Below are 23,108 nucleotides of genomic sequence, written 5' to 3' on the forward strand. Positions count from 1 at the left end.
CAACGACAGAGAAATTTGGAGCCCAGATGGAGAGAGCCACGCCTGGTTCTTTTGACCACAAGAACAGCAGTTAAAGTCGAAGGAAAGAAAAACTGGGTGCATGCCGTGCACTGCAAGAAAGTGCCTTTGCCCTTGCCTTTCGATCAGTGGGTCCGTAGAGGCATCAGTGACTCTGAAAGTGAGAAAGTTCCGCAATTTGTACCATTCAGTGATGCGCGTCTAATTGGAACACTTTCTGAGAAAGAGGACGACGACATCCTTCAAGAAGCAATACCATCGCATCGTCGCTTGAACACGACAAATCCAGGAACATTGTTTCAAAACCAGACTGCCTCTGGACAGGAACGCTATAATTTGAGACCAAGACCAAAGAACTTGTAAATTTCTCTCCTATGTAGTACTCTATCCCGGTTGCAGGGTCACGGTAGGAGTCTTAGTTACGACCTGAGTAAGTGGCAATAGGCCTGCAGGACCTCACAGTGTCATAGGACGGTAGATAATCGTGACTACAGTGATTGAGGAAGATTGCCGTGAGCATCCACTTAGAAAGATGGAGGCTACATTAGATAAAAGAGAAAGTAAAAATGTAAAGAATAACTGTAAAGAAATATATAGTCGTTGTAGTATTGCTCTATGCGTCATTATATTGTCGTGTATTCTTTTGGCATCTGTAAACTGGATCATTATTACTCTGCAGCAAAAAGTTGTCTCTTCTCCTACCTCTACATCTTCTTCTACTATCTCTCCGCACCTATTTCACACTCTTCCCCAGCATGAACTCATCAGAAGAACTGAATACTTTAACAATTCCTTCGTCCAGTTGTTACATCAACATCAGTTAGTGATCAATACAACTGACTGTTGGGTGTGTGGACTCATACCACATACGGTAGAAAAAGGAATGCCATATTTAGTTCTTACATTCTCCTATGAAGGTTCCGCTTGGGCTTATTTTGTCATTTTCAATAATGCATATCAAAGTAAAATTAAACAACCTGTCAGTTCACATAGTGTTGGTTCAGATTTCAGTCATAGTTTATTGATAAAGGGAATGGTAGCTATGGCTAAAATCATGGAAAAAAGTGAAGCTTCCATAGATGAAAGAAAAGCATATACCAATTGGAACATAACTAATTACATTTCCAGCCTCAATGATAAGGTTAAGCAAGGAAAATCTCCTCCGATACGGGTCATACCCCAACAAGGAAATTTCTGTCTGCAAATAAATGGTAGAACTCCAAACACCGGACAAAGAGAAAGTTTATGTTCCCATACACATGTTTATTCAGCCCTGAATTCACTGCCGTTAGTACCATCTCAAGGTACATACTTCGTTTGCCACGATAGGGCTTATACATGGTTGCCAGCTGATTTCTCTGGTACTTGTTATATAGCCTTTCTTCTTCCCCCTACATACACCGCTCCTGCGAACCATCATAAAAATAGATATGGCAGAGGGATTGTGGATTCGAAAGACACAGCAGGACAAGAGGGAGGAGATTTCCTCAAAGGATTTCTTCCCTTCTGGGGTCCAATGGCCAACAGCAGAAATATAAGGCAATTGGTTTGTGTCGTAGAAACCACCATAGACATCACTGTAGGAGCTTTAAGTAACATTACAGCTGAACTACAGGCTGATCGTCTTATGACCTTGCAGAACCGTGTTGCCTTAGACTTTGTTCTTGCGGACCGTGGTGGAGTATGCAAATTGATCGGATCAAGTTGCTGTATTTTCATACCTAATGACGCTCCGACAGTATACCAAGCTATCTCTAAGTTACACATAATCTCCGAGTCGATTCATCAGGACGAAGGAGATTGGTCCTTTTCAGAGTGGTTTTGGGGATTACTGTCCAAATGGGGTTGGAAGGTATTGACATTCTTTGGAGTAATTTTAGCTTTTATATTCTCTTGTTGTCTTTGTATGCACTGCGGTCCTGCCATCTGCAACCTATGTGCTACTGCATGTATTCCCAAACCCAAGTCACAAAGAGCAGAGAATATCAAAATGATGGTACAGCAACAGCTTGATGACCTCATGGCCATAGACATCGACTCAGATTAACATGAGTTTGTGTATCTTGCCTGAGTTCGGGCAAAAGGAGGGTCTGAGGAAATTCGATTTTTAATACGATCGTATCGACCCGCCATTTTGTGGCCCGCCGCCATTTTATGTTGCCTTCACTCAGGCAGCACAGCGAACGAAGTCCATTCTGCCTTTTCTGCTTATTCTGCAACATGGTGTTCAAAACAGCCTTCTGCCTCTATCTTTACAAGGCTGGTATTAAGGTCTGACCGAGTACACTAATCCCTGTCTGGTTTTCTAATCCTTGTTTCAACTATCTGTAGGCTCACACTATTCTCCGCCGATCTTATCTTATCGTCTGGCCTTCGCTGTCCTTTGCTAGTATTCTCTCATTTCACAACTGTCCTCCAAACGCACACAAACTTATCACACCACATGCAACTTCGTTGTGGATCGGTTAATGAATTAGTTCAAGGGAGGGGTGACAAACACAGCTGGAGGGGAGGCAACCTTAAGTCACTTGATACTTTGTTTTCCAATTCCTTCTATTGGTGCTGTCTTGTTTTCCGACATTTCTATTGGCTCTGTTCTATCTTTACATTATTTTTACTGGCTCCTTTCTATGTGTTCTGGGAGTGTATGTAGTTAATAAATGGTTTTTATACGGTATATAAGATTGTGCGCCACAAAGTAAAGTGGCAGTCTCCTGAGAACATACCTTGTGTACTTCTTGGACAACTGTACTAGCTGCAGCTAATAAAATTTGATCCTTTACGCCTGACAGAGTGTCCCGTGTCTCTGTTAGTTGAGGCAGGTGAATCCAAGGAGATTTTAGGCGTACCCTGCGCCGCCAGGCCCATAAGGTTCTGGTTCTTCAAACCTGGTTAGCAGGATCTCAGTGCACACCAGTCCAAGTTGCATTCAGAAACCATGCCAAAAGTGGGGGGGGGGGTACTGCAACAAGGTGCTAGTTTCCCACACAGCCCATGCAAAGGGTCTGCAGGCCTGCCATTGCAGTCTGTGTGAACCGGGTGCATGCACCCGATTTCACTATAGGTCACTACACCAGGTCAATATAAGTCACCCCTATGGTAGGCCCTCTCAGCACAGAGGGCAGGGTGCATGTAACTGTGTGTGAGGGCACCCCTGCACTAGCAGTGATCGTCTCTGCTCATGGAGAAGTTGTCACATCTCATTGGGGCTAATTACAAAATAGGTTACTGACTGAGCGCTAATATAGATCAGCCTTGAGGAACTTCAGGCAGAGGAAAGTTAATTTTCTAAAAGTTACCTTTACTTAATATTTCTTAAGAATCCGATTCACCCTTAAGGTGGCCTTTTGATAAATATTTAAACAAGTGATATATTCGTACTTCTAACTGGTCAAAATCCAGAGAAAGCTGAAATAATGTCTAATCTCACCATTATTCCCTATGGGTCAGCCAGAGCCTCTGTAAAAAGAATGTTTAAAAGGACTCATTCTCCTGCCAAAAAGGGTTATTTTTCACAGGCAGGTTGCTGATTTTACATTGCAGTAGTCATGCAAAACAGGATAGGCCTAAAGTCATCTTTGCCTGGCCACTGTAGTGGACGGCACAGTAGTGGATCATGCTGTAGTCCACAAGTGGCATTTAACTCCCAATTTTTGATGCACATTCTACACCAAAATACTATGGACTCATACATAGGCATGGGCGAAATTTAAATTACACTGGCTTCATTCACATCATTTTGGGATTTTTTTTTAAATTTCATGTTATGCTTGTTACTCACTGTGCACAATTAAGCACCATTCCAGGTAAAGATTTGTAATGAAATATGCCATTCCCTGTCAAAATGTACAGTGAACACATGCTAACAACACAATTCAAGTGGCTCTTGTTCTTGGTGCTCCATCCATGTACCAGACATTGACACAAGGAATCATCTTCTGCTGAAATATAGTGCAAAATACTGATTTGCATTTTGCTTAATTAGTTGCAATTTTTGTCTAAATTTAGCATACCATGCAAAAGACAACTATGCAAATTTTGCACATGCCTACATTTAAACAAGTTAAAAGTGACAAGTAGGAATAAGTCACTTTAACCATGACTAAAGAGGAGACACGGGCACTTTAGTACTGGGTAGCAGAGGAATGTTCACAGAGTTCGAAGGCCAGCAACGGAGGTAGAGGAAATATCTGTGGTTTACTTCCAGGCTTGTGTGGCTTATATTGTGCACACATATAGAAGACAATTAAAACTAATGTTCTCAATTTCTCTGCTAATCTTCACATAGCATTCATTGCCAAGTGACTATAATGGTATAATTCCAGAATATTTTCACATATAACTGGCATTCCTAGAATCACAACTATACCTCCACTCAGATAACTCCACAGCTACATTAGAATAAGGATAAACTTCTTATTCAACATGCTTTCTCTTTTAACATCTCATTTATGAATGACCCCAACCTCATTCATCCTGGATCTTGCACTATGCTCTAAACTGATTCCCTTAAACTAAAGACATCACACGTCACCTATTGATTACTGAAAATCTATTATTTCAGTGATGCATTTCTGTAACATGTCTTTATTTTTTCAGGTACCTCTATTACATATGTAAAAAATACAAGAAATGATGGGCTAACAGTAGGTGTCATATTTGCCTGGTTTTGCCTTTTAAATGAGTGAGCGATCCATGCAAGGTGCTCCAAGAAAAGGCCGCCATCAAATTCCCTCTGTCTTGTTCTGAAATATAATAAACAGCTTACAAATAGAAGCAGCTTCACAGTACATTTCAGGAATAAATTCAATTCTATAACAGGAATATGGTTTTAACCCTCAAATATGAGTTTTAAGAATATTGTGGCACTTAAAAGCTGCTGGATATGATTTAGATGTTACATTTTAGAAATAGAAGTGGGTTGCTCTGCAAAATGTACAGATATGGTAACTGATACCAGTTCTACAAGCTTTTAAGAAGTTCTGTTGTCACAGAAATGTATAAAGTGCATTGCTGGATGTGGCATGCACAAAAAAGGGGCTGACCACAAGTTCGAAAGAGCAGCTCTATAATATTTCTCCTTCCAATTATAAGATGTCTAGTTTCTGCACCCTAGTTTTCCAGGTGAAGAAACATCAGATTTGATTTTACCAGCTAGATTATCCAGTTCGTAAAATTGGTTTAGGATCTTCACCGTCTCTGTCATAAGGCACACCAGAGCATGTAATGCTCCACTGTCAGGTAAGGTCACAGCCTTTCCTCTGCAGATCTCAAACAACCAATCATGCATTGTCATCCTGCTCACATTTACTTCCTTCCCAGAGCTGGTAGTAACAGTGAGGGTGATTTCCCCAGAATTAAAACTTCAGTCAGAAAAAATATATCTGCACAGTTTTGCCCTAATTCATGGGATATGACAAAGAATAGATGGATACCAGTCACAGTTGTATATTTAGGCAAGCTAGAATATCTCTGAATCTAATTGTGCCTACTTGTAATCAGGATCAATTTGTAAAATTATTATAGGAAACAAAACAAACAATTAGCTGTGAGATGTGGATGAGGATAGACATCAAAAGAGCAAAATACGATTCTCAACTATTGCTTTGAAAGGACCTCAATTGTAATCAGTATTAAAGCAAGAACCAAATAATCAAAAGCCACCAGGAAGGATTCAGAGTAAATGTGTTTGAGGCTGATGAGAGGACGTTTTTGACCCTTCTCAGGCATATAATATCATATGAGCCTATTACCAAATTGAAGAATGTTTTATAGATGGTCCAATGTTCTGGTTATGGCACAGAATCAGGCTGATACTAGTGTAATCTGACCATTATTTGGAAAACTATATGAGACAGAGTTAGTTCAATGTGATAAAGCTTTCAATAGAATCATTGGCAAATGTATATTCTAAAATCTCACTCAAATCAACCACCCTGCAATTAGATGAGCACAAAGTAGTTAAGGCAATACACTAATGAAGTTCTGTGTATTGCCTACAAATGTGTGACTGAATAGTTAGTGACAATCTTGTTGTACTGATTCAGACATGTAATATTGTAGTAAAATCCCAGACATGACAACGGGGGACTATTAAACTATACCAGAACAGGAGACACACATATATGCATTGGACAGCAAGAGGCAAACTACAAATTGCTCAACATGTAGGGGACAGGATCAGGATGAAATCGTCTGAGTCACTGCACTAATTCAAGGCTTCTGCAACATTAAGATAATAATTTTGCATGCATGGCAATGGAAGTAATAAGTACCAGTATTACCTGCAGGATTTTCAAAAGCTGCTGTTGGTCCTCCACCACAAGGACATTTGCTGCACAGTTTTCAGCTACATACTGGCACGCTTCTGCTGAGCTTGTGTTGTAAATTCCAACTGCTAAACCACTGAAATAACATTTAGTGGTTAACTTGTGAACCATAATTTGCAAATATCATCATGTTAATTAAACAATTAAGTGTAGTTGATTGTCATGAAATGTCAGACATTATTTGGTGTTGTTTCCATCAATAGTTCTGTATCTTAAAAGCACCTGAAGACAGAGAAGTGACTTTATGCATAGCAGCAAGACAATATGTGGCATGAAAAGGGCAATAGGTTTTCAGATAGAAGATGAGCAGCCTAGGAAGAAGTGTGGCAAGCTTCTTTAACCAGGGAAGATGGCACTGATTGATTTTCCTAAGAAGTTGCAAGATCTGTGAGCTCTACAGAAAGCAGACAGAAGAGAAAGATGCTATGGTCCATGTGGGAGGAGGGTCATTAGTTGTGTGGCCTGCCCACCCCATTGTAGCGCTTGACTCTCATAGGGTAGCGTTGCAGAGCAGTCCAAGGCTTACTCAAGGGAGGTGGTGTGGGCTAGTAATCCCCATTCACGAGCACACAAGCATGACTCTAATAAAAGATTGTCCAGTCTGTACTTTTTCTTTTGATAAAGTAAAAGTACATTATTACTCATACATACTACTCAATATTATACATTAACCTACAAATATACACAAAGTGATGGAATCACTCTGGGATGACATTTTGTAATCTTTCATGTCTCCTCCAAGGGGGAACATAATCCAACAACCCACCTGGCAAAACAACCCACTGTGTCCCCCTGCAACAGTTGACGGTAATTTGGAATGAGCACACATACATCTGCAATTAAGTGCATCTGTCTTGCCAAGAGGTGGCTGTCAGTCTCATTATTCAAATTAGCATCAACAGGGAACATGTAGAAATATATTTAAGCAATTTAAAGATTAGGATTACTTTTAGATTACTCTTGGTTAACAATCAAATTACTGTTGAGTACATTGTATAATACCAGCCTGCACCTCTAGTAGGCACAGTCCCACAAGCCAGAATAAAAGTTCACATACGCTTGTGCTTTACCTAGCGCTGGAACTCTCGGGTGATTACCATTCTTTTGTCCCACCCTACCTAGGGTGGGAACACAAACTGCATTGGGGGGAGGCTGCACTGCTCCTGCAGCTACCCCTGTCCATGGGCACTGGTTTGGTGGTGGCAACCACATGCTGGTTTGGGGCCTAGAACCCTGCTGGTGCCCCGCAAAGCATTCTGGGGCCAGCCACATACCAAATGAGCGGCTCTCCCGCTGAACCGGGGAGAGCCGCAGTGCCACGGAAGCTGTTATTCTGCCTCAAGGTGCCCAGTCCCACCCGGACACCCCCACACCAGGTAAGTTCTCCCCCATAGGATGGCAATGCAGGGAGCCCACCCTGGCCACCACCACCGGCTCCCTGCATGACCAGCACCTCTGTGTGCTGCTGCGGGAGCCAACTTTTTCTGTGGTGTCTGCCCCCTCCTCCTCTGCAACTTCAATGCCCCGGGAATGGATCCAGGGCCCCTACTCACCTCAGCAGGGAGCACAACGGCACTCCCTGATGTCCTCCTCCTCATGGGGCCCCAGGATGAGGTCTAGGGGTCCTCTGGCGATTTTCACAGAAGGTGCAAGGGTGTCCCCCGACTTGGCTTCTTCATGACGGCACTCCCCGGCTTCTTCTTTGTCCGCGGCCCCTCCCGCAGCTGGCGGCCATCTTGCTGGGGTGCGTGACGGCACCCCCTCACCCATCCTTCTTCACGGGGCCCCAGGATGGGGTTCAGGGCCCCTCTGCCATCATGCTAATGGGGAGTATGGCGGCGCTCTCTGACTTTACTTCGGCCGCAGGGTGTCCCAGGATAGGGTCTGGGTTCCCTACCCACCACGGCAGGGGGGGTGGGCGACAGCACCAAACCATCAGGTTGAACTGGCCAGGCTTCACGGCGCCCAGGGATGGGGTACAGGGCCCCTTCCTCTTCCAGAGGGGGAGTGCGATGACACTCCCCCGGCTCCTCTTCCTCCTGGGGCAGCCCCCGGGCCCTGGCCCACCCCGAGGGCACAGTCTAGAGCAGCGGCAGAGACCCAAGTGCTCCGTCGCTGCCTCTGGAAAGGTCAAAGGTCACAATCCTTCTCCCCTTCATATCTCGGGCCCCAAGGGCTGATTTTCACGATTCAGACATTGTTTCACTCGTGGTGACAAGCACTTGTCCACCAGGAGCACTCTCCTTAGGCCTCCTAGCCAAGAAGGGTCTCATATTATAGGGAGCCAGTCCCACTGACTGCCTGCGCAAGCCTTTCCTCTGGATGCCTTGTTTTCCTTCTAAGGAGCGTGCTCTCCTTGCGCTAGCCCGGTCTTTCCCCCAACTAGTCCTCAGGAGGTGTAGCGGGGCCAGCTTACCTTGCCCTGGCATGTGCCTCACTGGCCTGAAGTCGTTCAGGTGAAGAGTCCCTGCGCCAGGAGACAGTCTGGGGGCTCTTCCTTCCAGTTGCCCATGACGCCTGTCTGCAGTCCCAGTGTCCAGCAGGGAAGCACAGCCAAGAGAGAGATCTCTCCTCTGTGCAAGACCTTTTAAGTGGTGGCAGAAGTGTCCAGCAGGTCTGCACCTCTGGCCTATCCAGATGTGCCACATCACGTCCTTGCCCCCATCCCCTCCTCCTGCACAGTCTTCTGGGATAGCTCAAAATGGCATCATCCAGAAGTTAGTTGCCAAACGTGCTCTGAAAGTCTCAGCCCCTCCTCACTGACATTCTTCCTAGGGCCCCTCTAGCCTGCTCCTGGCATGAAATGACAGCTGGCTGATTGATACAAGGCCCTGCTCAAGCAACTGGACAGAGCAGTAATTGGCCCTACTCCTGAGCTGAGTCAGAGAAAGATGACATCCCTCGATGACCCATAAGTTGTACAACTATGCTCTTGTAACCTACTGCATTATTCTTTTCTTATAGGTTACAGTGTACATTGGTGTGACTCTGGTCTCGGTGAACCCCAGAGGACTGGAGTTGCACCCTACGCCATCCTTTCCCATTGTCATATAATGGAGTATCCACACAATGCAAATACATTAAGCACACTGACATTGGCATTTAACAGAGTGTCCCTACAGTGAAAAGACAATAAGCACACTGACTCACCCTTACAAGTGTACAACCCTCTCATGAGGCCCATTCCAGGTCACCACCTACTCTGCATAGTTCCACCTGCACCAGGCTTACCTAAGCACAGTTCTTGGGCTGTGCACACCAGGAATCCTCCCCACAAAGCCCTCACATGGGTGCACATGCGTGTGCACACATGATCACATGTAACCCGCCCGGGGCCTCCTGCTCTTGCCACGCCACAGCAACCTTTCCTTAGCATGGCAGCACCGGCGGTAAACACGCGCGGTCCATTTTACCATGTGTTTACTGTGCGTGAGTCCCCTCATAGGAGGCTCCCTCACAGTAAAAAGTAAAAAAAACAGGTGGTCAAAAAATGAAAAATCGGGGCAGACCTGATGGTCAAAACCGTCCTCTCACAATCCATTATTCTAACAGTCTTGCATATTGTGTGCAAGAATGTAAGTCTAGTCAAGGAGGAATTAAAAGACCAACCAGGAGTATATGTGTAGACAGATGTTGAAGAAAGTCATGGCCTTTGCCTGGCGTGAGATGACTTTTTGACACACCAAGAAATGAAACCCAGATACACTTGCCAATAGGTAGACATTCTATAGGTATGAGTTAAAGATTGACAGATGGGATATTTTTCACAAATATGATGGATGTGCCATCCTCTGTATTACTTGTGCCATATGAAAGTATACACTTATACCCAGGGTATCCCACATGTATGCAGTACAATCCCATCTTCCAAACTCTAAGTTCAGTCCTGAGTCTTTAGAATGGATTTGGAACAAATATTTGATTGATTAGTTTGAATGTTTGTTTTATAAAGTGCACAGGTACCCCAGAAAATGTTGCCCTGGGGCGAATCTGAAAGATGGAAAAAGTCTGGACCAAATCATTAAACTAAGACAGTGAATCAATATATTTTTTACCATTTTCCAAGATTTCATCAGACACTTCTCTCCTCTTAGGCTTAGGAGCAGGGAATTCCAAGGCTCTGTTGTAATCACAACAAAGAAACACCCCCTCCCCCACCAGGGATTTCCTGCATCAGTGGATAGAGAATAAAATGGCAAAAACTGAAACGAAGGGTGCTGGAAGGATCGTAGAAGGCAAAAACAGAGTTTGTGTAGTTGTAGATGGATGATCATTGGTGATATTGTGACAAAAACAGAGCACTTAGGAGAGAATGCACTTCTTTATGGCCATTCAATAATGATGGGTTAAGTGAGAAAAACTGTAAGAATACTTATTTATTATTTAAGCCCAAAGCCCCTTTAGCAGATCTCTTATGAACCTGTTAAAATCTGTTAGTCAAGTGGTACGTGAGGCCCTCATATGAAGAACTATAATAAGATAATCTGGAAGTTATCAGAACATACACCAGAGGTTTTCTAGAGGCCTTAGGCAAAAGCAGCACAATCTTTCTAATGATCTTCAGCATGAGGAAATATATTGACATAAGTTTATTACTATGACTCTCAAAAGATAGACCAAATGACACTCAGATGGCCTACAAGACAAAAAGGGGGACAGAAAGGATCTAGTGACGCACTTCCCCTACCCTTGTTGAGCCTTAGAGACCACATCTTCTAGGGCTGTTTATTTTAATTAAAGTGAAGGGGGTCTGTTTGGCCCTCTCAATGACCGTTCTTAGGCCCTGTGGACCCCATCCCCCAGTGCCTTTTATTTAATAAAAGGGGTGGGGACCCCACAGCCTCTCTCCCAAAGCCTTATTAGGCCCAGGGGACCACATCCCCCAAGGCTCTTTTTTTAAATTAAAGGGATGGAGGGACATATACCCTCCTCCCCAAGTTGTATTACACCCTGGGGGCCCCATAACCCATGGAAATGTATTTGAATTAAAGCAGAGGGGGCCGTGTGGTCCCTCTCCCGAACCTGGTTAGGTCTTGTGGGCCTCAGTCCCCAGGGCTCTTCTTTTAAAATTAAAGGAGAAAGCGCTGCATGCCCCTCCTCTAAGCCTTGTTAGGTCGTAGGGGACCCCATCCCACTGAGCCATTTATTTGAGTTAAAGGGTAGGGCACCACGGAGCACCCCTCCTTGAGCCTTCTTAGACCCTGAGGACCCTATTTTCCAGGGCCACTATTTGAATTAAAGCAAACATGGCCATATGTCCCCCCCAACCCTGATCCTTTTCTGGCCCCGGGAACCCCAACCCCTGGGGCCTGCACTGTCAAAGGGGGTGCGCTCACTGACCAAGTGCATCCACCATTTACTCTTTGTGAGGTGTGGGGGTGGGGCGCTAAGGCCCTGGTGGTCCCAAATGGTTCTCCGCATGCAACGGGAGATGGGATTTCTCCCACTCAGAAGGAGCAGCTACTAATTTTGCTCCCTTCGGGCAGGGGAAATATTTTGATCTGTTTCCCTGCCTGCATCAGTGCAAACCGGTCAAAAGACTGCTCCCAACTAGCAGGAGCATTTTTTGGAGCTCCTACTGGCTGTGAGCAGACTTTGTATTTGCTCCTAATAGGTGGGAGATTCCAACACATTATCCTGCTAATCAGGAGCAAGCACTGGTTTCCTTGTCCACATTCGTGGGAGCAGCGAAACTGCTATGTCACAAGGGTGGGCTCCTTGGGACATATCATGTGAACAGGATTTTTGGGATGGGGTACTTGTGGCTCAAGGAGGGGTCCACATGGCCCCCTTAAAGTAATTTGCCCCAGGTGGGCTACCCAGGGCCTTAGATGGATCACGGAGGGGGCCCCTTCCCAAGTTTAAGTAATTTAAGTAATTGTGGTCCCTCCCCCTTCCTTTATACAAATCAAAACTGGGGGTAGGCTCCCTGGGGCTTATAGTTAATGAATGCAGCTTGGATGCCATCTTTATTTTTTTTGTTTTTTTAATCCCCCGGAAATCCCACAGGATCACAGTATTTTTGCGGTTTTCTTTTTTTTGTTTTTGTCCCTCTGGGTACCTCTGAGTCCTGCTTATGGGGCCTAGGGGTTAGGGTATCCCTACTCTGCTCCATTATATTATGTTTTATTTTTTAATTCAGGACAGGGGATTACATCCCTGAGTCCTGGACTGGCTTCCAGCACAATTTTCAGATGATGCAGGCAGCCATTCAGAGCACTTGCTCCCAATGAAGTCTGAATCCCGCCGGAACAAGTTGGCACAAAAGAAATGCTCTATTTTTAAATTGCCACTCCTGTAAGAGTCTCTCAAGCTTCTCACAGACTCAAGAGTGCAGATATGCAATGTTTTTAACCTTAATTTCTCAAAAACAATTGAGGGATTTACATCAACTCACAAAACCAAGATTTAGCCTGCTGTCAAATTTAGGGGCAGATTTAAGAAAAGTGGTGCTGCATCCAATGCAGCTCCACTTTCCTTGCGCCCTTTAGCACCCCCTTAACGCCACCATGTGTGCACAGTATCAAAGATATGGCACGCCATGGTGGTAGTTAGGAAACTAGCATCAATTTTTTTTACGCTAGTTTGGTGCTTTGCAGGATTAGCATAAAAAATGTTGTCGCTAATTCTGCAAAGCACATTGAGGCCCATTATAAATAATGGTGTGCTTCCTTTTAATGCCTGATCTGTGAAGGCATTGAAAATGCAGCAAAAAATGTTAGATTTCTTTGCGCCATATTTTTGTCCCCTCTAATGGGGGAACGCCCACCTTGCATACATCATGCCTGGTGCAGGCATAATGTGGAACAAGGTGTTACAAAGTGGCACAATGAATGAATTGGGCCACTTTGTAAATATGGTGTGGTGATTTTGGAAGCCTAACGCCACATTAGCATAAAACAAATTATGCTAACGTGGCGATGGGCCTTCTTAAATCTGGGCCTTGGTGTGATTCCATTTAGCAAGTTTTGCAATAGTCTCTCTTATGTGTATGGAAAATGTATGGAGGTTTTGTGTTAGTGACCCCTTTTGTTCTTGGGGCCTGATTTATGGATCACCCAGAAAGTTTCCGTACAACAACTAGTCAAAAGTAGCTCATTTTTGGAAACATTCATGGAGCTTCAACAAACAGGACCAAAGTTATTAGCAACGCAAAAAAAGCTTTTCCCATGGAACAAATGGCCTAAAAATAACTAGCCAGTGGTATCTAATCTCTGGGCCTTCTAATGGCTCAGGTAGTGGGAGCCACAGTCTGCCTACCTCAAAAACTACCAACTGGGTGTTGGCTTAATCAACGCCCAGATCCACATCCTCCATTATTGCAGGTCCTCCATGGATTTTTGGTAAAAAATATATATTTTTGTTCTTTCTAGGATTCTTCCACCAGGCCCTATGAGTGAGGGGACCCCCACCCTGCCCCCTATTTAAATTTATTTTTCAAGGCAGTTGACTGAGTCCCCAGTGATCATCTGTGGCATTAAATTTACATACATTTTGAAAGCTAGGGGCCTATCTCTTGCCCCACCTCACAACACCATGGTTGCAATATAGTTACAATACAGTGAACCATAGTGGTCGTTCCCACAACAGTGTCAGAATTGTTGTGGTGCTTTTCTGCACTAGGATCAAAAATGTTGACTCTAGTGCAACAAAGCACGGGGTGCCCATTGATTTTAATGGATGCGCTATTTTAACACCTGCCTTGAGCAGGTTTTCAAAATTACAGACAAAATGGTGCAGTGAAATCTAGTAAAGTTCACTGCACCATTTTCTCAGGCATCTTTTCGTCATTATGCCTGGCGCAGGCATAATGTGGAGCGAGGGGTTGCAAAGTGGAGTAATACATGAATTGTGCAACTTTGTAACTCTGACATGGGGGAAAGGTCACCTTAGCGCTGCCTTAGCATTAAAAAAATGACAATATGGCGGTGCTAAGGCAGTTCCAGGGGCATGTAAATATGCCCCCCTAATGTCTCAAAAACTACTGAATGGATTACACCAAATCACAAAAAAACATGCTTTCTGGATACCGATCTAGCTTTCCGACAAATTTGGTGTAGTTCTGCTGACCTTTTTTAGTTACAGCTAGGTCCAGATTTTCCATGGAAAATTGCATGGGGAAAACGTATTTCCCCCCTGAGCCTCCTTTTCATGGCTCCTATTTGATATATGCCCCAAAACATTCCAAGAAGTACCTAAGGTGGATAAGACTTTTTTTAAAGTTTTGTGAAGGATCCTCAAATGACGCCTAAGTTATTAGCAAGCAAAAAAATCCATTACCTATGGAACGTGATCCTAACTATATTTACTCAGTGGTGACACGTACTGCTGCATTTATTTTCTCATTCAGTGTAGTTACTGTCCACCTTCTATGTACTAGAACTGGGTATTAGAAATTTTTTAAAAAGTATGTATTATCCTGTTTCTCAGTGCTATTTTGAGAATGATACTAGTTTACAAAAGAGCGTTTGGAGTTCCACTGTGTCCCTGATCCCCTCTAGTAGGACTGATTCGTAAACAGAAAATACTTTCTATACAGTATCTCTCAGTGGGTTGTGTAGAGATCACACTTCAACTGAAATTTTAATTTGTATTGGTGCATTGACCTAATTTCTTGGAACAGGAGGTTAGCGATCCGACCTCTTCAATTCTGGGTGGAGTCCAGATTGTGACAATTAGCACCCAGTGTGAAGCGCTCAAATTATCTTAATTCTTTAGTAGTTTCTGACAACACATTTGGAATAGAAGTATTATTACACACATACAGAGATGTCAAATGAAACATTGGTCCCCTTCCAGGTGTACTAGGAATCCCATGTTGACTGTAGGTTCACAAGTTTGACTCTTAAAGGGTTTTAACTCATTCTGTGGTTTCTGCATTTGGGCCTCAAATTTTTTGGATCTGTTCATTAGAATGGCAGTTTTTTATTGAGACAAGAGTAAATTATAGGACAGTAGTTACACAATATCTCAAAATCAGAAGTGCTCTGATGCAGGGGGTGCGGTAACCTTTGATGTAGATGCACATGCTGCAAATGCTTTTGAGTGCTTTTCTACTCATGATTGGAGTTTGATCCTATAGATGCAAATACTGGACATTTCCCCACATAGAAAGCTGAAGCCTTTCTTGCACAATAGAATGCCAAGCATACCATGTCTTGAAGGTCTGTTTGACCTACCAAGAAAACCAAAACAATTATGGTAGTTACTTACAATGTACATATCAGAATGCTAGATTGAGACCTCTAAGTATCAATGCTGCAACCTGGCCCGGACAGGCCAGGTATATGCCTGTTTCCAATCCAGGAAACCTACAGACTAGGGCAGTAGTAGGTTTATTAAATAAGAAAGAAGTCTTATATTGAAGGCTCAGACAATCTGCAAGATAGGCCGGGTCGTGGTTGGCATAAACCGGCTTGACTCACGATGTCGGGTCGGTCCACTTATGGAGCTTTTTTCCAAAAGTTCTGCAATCTTCTCCAAACTTCTGGATCTTCTTCCAGAAGGTCTTTGAAGGTCCTTTATGAGTCCATAACTCACCCCAAGCTTCCAGAAGCTCTGAGTAGCTTCTTAAGGGTTAGGATTCCAATTCCCAGAATGCACCTGGCCAGCCGGTCACATTCTTTGTGGCTTGATGCAGGGGACTCTGGTCAGCTATTTTCTACCTGTAACAAACAGGGAGTCCCTTTTTGAAGAAGTTGAAGACAGGCAAAGTCCTTTTTGTGGTGAAGCCCAAGTGTGTAGGTGGTGCAGTCCTTCTGGTTGCAGTGTCCAGGTGCAGATCAGGGGGCCAGCATGGCAGTCCTTCTTCTTCTTGTCTTTGTTCCTTGTTAGGATCTGAAGTGTGGATGTGGTTCTGCCATATTTATCCTTGTTCATGGGGGGGAAGGCAGGGGGTGGGGCAACTGTGACCACTGCCTGGGAGGTATGGCAAAAATAAATCCCAGGGAGCAACATTCCTCAAAGGTCCAAAATGGCAAAAAATCAATCTCAGAGGTTAGGTCTGGCTGATCCTACCCACTGGTGTGGCTAGGTTCGCTTAACACACCTCTTTCCAGCTCTCTCCTAATCCTTGTCTGGTTTGCAGGAAATGGGAAAGGTCTCATTGCTGACTCTAATGTCCTTTCCTCCTTTGAAGTACAGTGTGGCTACTCTCCCCAACCTGTTTCACCATCTTCTGAGGCAGTTCTCCTCGCCCAGACACTTCCTTTGTCCTCAGCCCAGGCCACTTCACACCTCATCAAGGCGGCCTGGCTAGGCTGCCAGAGGCTGGTCAATCAGATAAGGGCACTACAGGGGTGAAGTTGGCAACTTTCAGGTAGAGTTCTAAAACTCTTTCCTGAGTTAGTTACATTAATTCAACAATGGCAAGTTGTTTGATTTATAACAATAGGTTTGATACCAAACTTGAAATATTTAGCTCATTTGGAGACTTTATTAATTAAAAATAAAGTAGCCTCCAGGAAGAAGGACATCTAAGATGTATGAGGACATAGGAGTAATCCATGTTTCTGTGATGAAGAGGGAGTCAAGCTTGTTATAGTTGATGTTTGCAAAGTTTAGAGCCTGGAGTGCTTTTGACCAAGCCTTAATGATAATGGGTCGGAATGTTTGAAGGTGTGTCATAGATATTGGGATGTGTATGAGGGCGCATCTATGTGTTGTGCATTTGACCATCTGGATCATCTATATCTAGGTGTGATTATGGAAATTCACAGTATGGGGTGTTGGGTGAGACACGATTTTCTCCTATCCTGTAAGTTTCACTGGATCAGAGGTCCAGTCCAAGGCCCCATCAGAACCTAACAGGTCCAAACCGGCAATGCCCTTGCTATGTCATCCCTTAGCTGAGGACAGACGGCTGATGGGATGCCCTGAAGAGCTGATTGAAGTAGGGAGATGGCAGGAAGTGATGTAATTTCCAGTGTTCCTTGTCATCAAACACAAACTGATCTCCATGCTACAATTCCTGAAGAAGGTCTTTCAGAAAATGATCAACAGATGTCTCACTGAATACCGCAGCAACCACCAACTACTCAAAACCACTCAGTCTGGTTTCAAACACAGTCACACCAAATAAATTGCTCTCGTTGTCACCAGGGATGATATCCACATGACTCTGGAGAGGGGAGACACAGAGGCCCTCATCCTCCTAGACCTCCCCAGAGCATTTGACATGGTTTCCCACCTCATCTTCTGCTAACATCTAGAGGATATTGGAATCCAAGGGCATGAACTTCAATGGAAATGATCCTGCCTGCCTGGAAGGTCCACGTCAGTCAGTTTGGCAGTAGATACCTCAGATGCCACTACCTCCTCTGTGAAGTTCTGCATAGATCCTCCCGGAGCCTGACACTCTTCAACGCATACATGATTCCTCAAGCAAACATCATCTGCTCCCATGAGATCAGTGTCCTCTTCTATGCTGACTGTATACAACTTGTTCTCTCCCTCACGGGCAAGAAGCCCAGTACCCAGATCAAGTTGAATGCCTGCTTGACTGAAATCACCCACCAACAGTCTAAAGCTTAACACTGGCAAGACCAAAATCATAATCTGTGGAAAGACCACTTCACCATGGGACTCCACTTTGTGGCCAACAAACTATTGTTCAAGCTTTGATTGTTCTCAGGATATGCTATGATAATGTACCCTACTTAGGTGCAGCTATAAAATGCTGAGGGGACTTAAAATTGTACAATATGTTGCAAGCACATCTGCTTTGCCATGTCCCTAGGCATTACTCTGTTGCCATTCACCTTCACTCTCTCCATTAGATGGCCATAGTGAAACGCATTCTTTTAAAAATATTGTGCTTTATGCACAAGGCCTTGTTTGGTGGTAAACTCCCCCACCACCACCTTTGGATGTTAGTGCATTTTTACTCTCCTGAGCATAATCTTCATTCCAGAAATCAGCATCTAGCTACCACATCACGCTATAAATTTGCAAGGCTGGTGTTTGCTACTTTTGGTCCTACTCTATGAATTTGGACTTGCACTTCTTTTTTAGAGTTCTGTAGATTGTTGAAAATCAGGCTCTTTTGGGTTCTTACTGTCCTTACCTTTACTTGTTGCGCTGGAAAACTCGATTGAGGTAGCCATTAGTGCTACAAATGTATTGATTGATTGATGTTACTTTTTGTTCATATGAATGCTTGGGAAGTGCTACATGGTATATACTGCTGTGGTAAACTGTACCTCCTGCCTAATTCTCATATCTCCCTTGCCTATTTTGTGCATGCTATATACTAAGGGCCACAGCTTTCCTGCCTGCAAATAGAGACACCCACATACAGATGGTCCCAGTCTATACTTGATCAGAGATATTCTGAGATGATCCAAGAATGGAGCTCTTGGAAGACAATGGGAGGTCTTTCCCAAGTAAGAGTAACATGTTTAAGTAGGAGGAAGATTTATAATTATCAGTGACCCCAAAGAAAGATAATGATTAAGCAGCATTCTAAGAACTTGATGTCTGGTACATAAGGACTGGCCAGCTGTTGAGCCAAGGTATTAATATAGGTGCCTAAAAGCACCTCTGAAATGAGAACACCTTTGGAACACTGCGCTAAACTTTGAAGTTGTATAGGGACAGCCTTCGAAAAGGAGAAGAATCAGAGAGGTATGCTGCATGATATTCATAACTTTACAAACCTCTAGATGCAATGGTCAACAGTGGATAATCTGCAGCCAGCTCAAAAAGTATCACACCACTGTACCCCCTAATTAGTGCTGTTATCTAACTCATCAAGGGCACAACAAGCTCCTCCTAGGAGAAAATCCTAGCTGCCATGAGTCAAGAATCTCTGAAGACCGCCACAACTCTTTTCAGTATCTTACTGATAATTGAAATTAGTCAGTGAATCACAAACAGTGGTTTGGGTCAGTTGTTTAAGCACTGGCAGAAGGGCAGATGTTATCAGGAGATACTGATGTACTACCATGTGTCAGCTCAGTAACATTGTCAGCAGATGTGGCAAAAGAGGTGGACCATATGATCCTGCAGACAGAGAGAGCTAAATGTAGATATGTTTTTTCAACAGTCTCTATCCTCTTTTTATCCTATCACAGTTATTCTGAATGTTGGAGTCACATTGATACAGCACTCCCATGGGGATGGAATCTTTTTAGTGGCAGTGAGCGTGCATGAATGATATAAAAACATTGTTAAGAGCATTCAGCTAACAGGATAACTTGTCTGTTTTTTTCGTTTCTGAAAGAACTTTATTCTAAGAAATCAATTGCATCTTCTATTGTTTGGGAGCCTTGTTGCATTAGGATCTGCATCATTTGCCCTCATAGTGGTGTATTAGTAGTTTATAATTTCTATAGACTCTGAAAACCAAGAAATACCTGACCTTTTGGGTTTTGGGTTTTGAACTAAAGGAGCTGCAGCAAGCCACAATGATTTCTACATATTAGAACTTAAAATTACTCAACTTCTATATCAGCTGGCTGTGGGCTGCATAAAGATCTTGTTCCATCTGTCTATTGCCTCAGGTGCTGCCCTTATACATCACTCCCTAAGAGCCTTACCATTGATAGTTGTCTTAGGTAAGGTCTGAGATATTTAAACGCAAAGCATAACAGTCTGGGATAAACCAAGGACCTTAGATATTCTGCCAAGGCCAGAAAAAACATGTCAAGATTCTGATTTCATTTTTTTAAGTCATGTCCACCTCACCTCCTACCTTAGGATTAACTGGATCATGTGTTTTTGCAGACACAAGAAGAAACAAGCATGGCAAGAGAGTCAGAGGAAGGGAATCCACTTACCCGGCCATGATGGCTCCTACATCAGCAATGAACCACTCTGGAGAGTTAAAGCCCAGGATCCCGACCCCGTGGAATCTTTCCAGTCCCAGCTGTAAAACAAAACAGAGAGAGGTCCAGATTAAGCAGACTCTTTCCTGCCTTGCACTAGTATTACAACAACTGCCATGAAGCCATTGTAAAGAATCATACACTACCCCTTAATGTGTGTATGTATAGCTGATGCAGCAGTGTGTCAATGGTGACTCATTCGGCACACAATTGTATACTAACAGATCAGTAACATACTTTGGGGCATTTCACAACCAATGGCCTTTTGTACAACATGCTTTTTTGTTGTGTGCTGTCAAATACCAATAGCTCAGCAGTACTTATTACTGCATCATTCTGAGGTCTACACCTTGGAAAAGTGGATAGCCTAGTTACACTGCATAACTTGTCCCTTCTTTAAGTTTGGTACTCAGAATTTAGCAATTTCTTGCCACACAGACTCCTCTAGGTTCTATGAGGTCTAAATCATGAAGAGGAAACCCATGTGGGTGTAATAATTCACATTACATCATGGAATCTGAAATTGGATGCACTTTGTTATGATTCCTGTTAGAGACTGGGGCCGTCATAATGACTTTTGCAGGTGGCGAACGCCGCCTACCAAAGTCCTGCGTCGGGATGACCTCATATGCAGCCATCCTTCTGTGGAACCTACTACAAGTATCTTGGTGGGCCGGCAGGAAATACACCACAACATTGATGCCGGCTCGTAATAGAGCTGGTGGCAATGTTGCGGGTACATCGGGTGTGACAGCACCCATCATGCTTTTCACTGCCTGTAATTGGGACAGTAAAAAGGGTGATAGGGCTGTCCATTGGGGCTACTGCACTGCACATACCAAGGGCATAGGCAGTGCAGGGGCCCCCATGGGGCCCCTATAACCCCCTTTCCACCAGCCTTTCCAAGTTTGGCGGAAAACGCTGGTCGTAATCCGGAGGGCAGCGCTGCTTTCAGCGAACCCTGGCGGATTGAGACCGCCCGCACAGCCAGGCCATTGGCTGCCGGCAACCTGGCAGTGCCGGCAGTCGGACCTTTGTGGCTCTGCCACAAACATAATGTGGCAGTCAGACTGCCTCTGTCAACGGTGGACCGAGCACCCTGTCCAAGTATGGACCACAATCCTAGTCATGGTAAGTCAGATACCCTAAATTAACCTGTGCTCACGCTCTGGTAGCTTGGCACAGTCAGGGTTAACTTAAGAGGCAATATGTTAAGTATTTGTGCAACATTTAAATCCAGTAACATAGTGAAAAACACCACAAAAAAGTTCTCACCAGTTTAGAGAAATAGCAAATATTTATCTGAGTAAAACAACAAAATCCAATCAGTAGAAGTCTAAATTTGAATTTTAAAGACTTAAATGAAAATAGTGCATAAAAGCACAAATCGCCAACTGTGGTTATCGTGCCAAATTGGGACAGAGACAAGAGTGCAGGCCAATCGCAATAGAGCATGGGTGGGATTCAGTGACCCACTCAGGCACACTGAACACAGTACCACAGATGGCAGCACCCCTTAGGCCCACATCCAAGGGTCCAGGATTGGGTTGGTACCACTTGGCAGGGCAGACTCACAGATGGCAGAGTCCAGGTGCAGAAGCAGGTAGGGTGGAAGTCTTTTGTATCGTTGAGACTTCAGGAGGCCAGTCAGCTGGCTCTTGGTGTCCCTCAGGCTTCTGGGATGTAGAGATACAGGTCCACTCCTTCTCACTCCCAGATAAAAGGGTAACAGACACTGCTCAACCCAACAAAGCAGGAGTCCAGAAAAATAACATTCCAGCAGGGTGGGAGTCATTTCAGCAGCACAGCAGTCATTCTTCCTGCCAGAGTATCCACAGATCCAGAAGTGTACTGAAGTGGTGGTTTCTGATGTTCAGTATTCATATTTTGGCGCCCTGGTTCTGGAAGATGGGAGAAGCTACTAGAGGCATGCCTTTGAGGTGCCCTACTTTCCTTGTCCTGCCTTCAAGCTGGCTAGAGTGACAGTGCAAGGTCGTTAAGCCCTATTGAGCGTGGACAGGACACGCCTATTCAGGTTATGTGAGGCAATGTTCATTTCTGCTCCCAAATCAAGCCAGTTAATTGCCCATTATCCCCTATCAATTCACACCTAATTTCCCATTGTGTGGCTGCCTAGGGGAAATGCACAAGGCCCATCTGTCATCTGTCACTGTGTATTCAAAGATAGACAGAGGCACAGATGGTTAAAGCAAGAAAATGCCAACTTTCTAAAAGTGACATTTTCAGATTTACAGTTTAAAATCTGACTTCACCGTTCCTTGTGATTTTCAATTGTGAGTGAACAGATATCAGAGTCCAAAATTCTATCTTTTCCCAATTGGAAGTTACACTTAAAGGATGCTTCAAGATAACCCTTATGTTAACCTATAAGAGGGAGACCGGCCTTGCCATATTGAGAAACAAATTTAGAAGTTTATCACTACCAGGGCATGCTAAACTTAAAAGTACATGTCCAACCTTTTAAATACATTGCACCCTGCCCTTGGGCCTGGCTAGGGCCTATCTTAGGGGTGACTTATATGTAATGAAAGGAATGTTTGGGCCTAGCAAGTGGATTCACTTGCCAGGTCGATGTAGCATTTTAAAACTGCACACACAGGCTCTGAATGGGCAGGGCTAAGCCATATTTAAAGGACTGTAGTGACTGGCACAATTAGTGCTGCAGACCCACTAGTAGTATTTAATTTACAGGCCCTGGATACATACAGTGCATTTTACTAGATAATCACAAGTAAATTAAATATGACAATTTTGGACAAACCATTATCACCAGATGTTAAGGAGAGAGAACATTAGCAATCAACAGCCACATGCAATGAGGGTTGTTTAGATGTGAGTTACCATTTTCCTTCTGAGCAATACAGTTTTTGCAGGAAGGTGCCTGAGACATGCTTCATAGGGCATCTGACCTTTG

General features: G+C 44.0%; 1 protein-coding gene across 1 annotated transcript in view; it reads right to left on the bottom strand.

Annotated features, from left to right (window-relative positions):
- Window positions 1–23,108, bottom strand: part of LOC138257110 (long-chain-fatty-acid--CoA ligase ACSBG2-like) — a 293,313-nt gene that overhangs the window by 169,524 nt on the left and 100,681 nt on the right. Inside the window, exons 3-4 of the mRNA XM_069205886.1 lie at window positions 20,126–20,214; window positions 6,303–6,423 (exon numbers count right to left, since the gene is read on the bottom strand). Of these exons, the coding sequence (XP_069061987.1) occupies window positions 6,303–6,423; window positions 20,126–20,214 (210 nt within the window). The remainder of the gene's footprint in view (window positions 1–6,302; window positions 6,424–20,125; window positions 20,215–23,108) is intronic.

Source organism: Pleurodeles waltl, chromosome 1_2 (genome assembly GCF_031143425.1).
Source record: "Pleurodeles waltl isolate 20211129_DDA chromosome 1_2, aPleWal1.hap1.20221129, whole genome shotgun sequence".
NCBI classification, from domain to species: Eukaryota; Metazoa; Chordata; class Amphibia; order Caudata; family Salamandridae; genus Pleurodeles; species Pleurodeles waltl.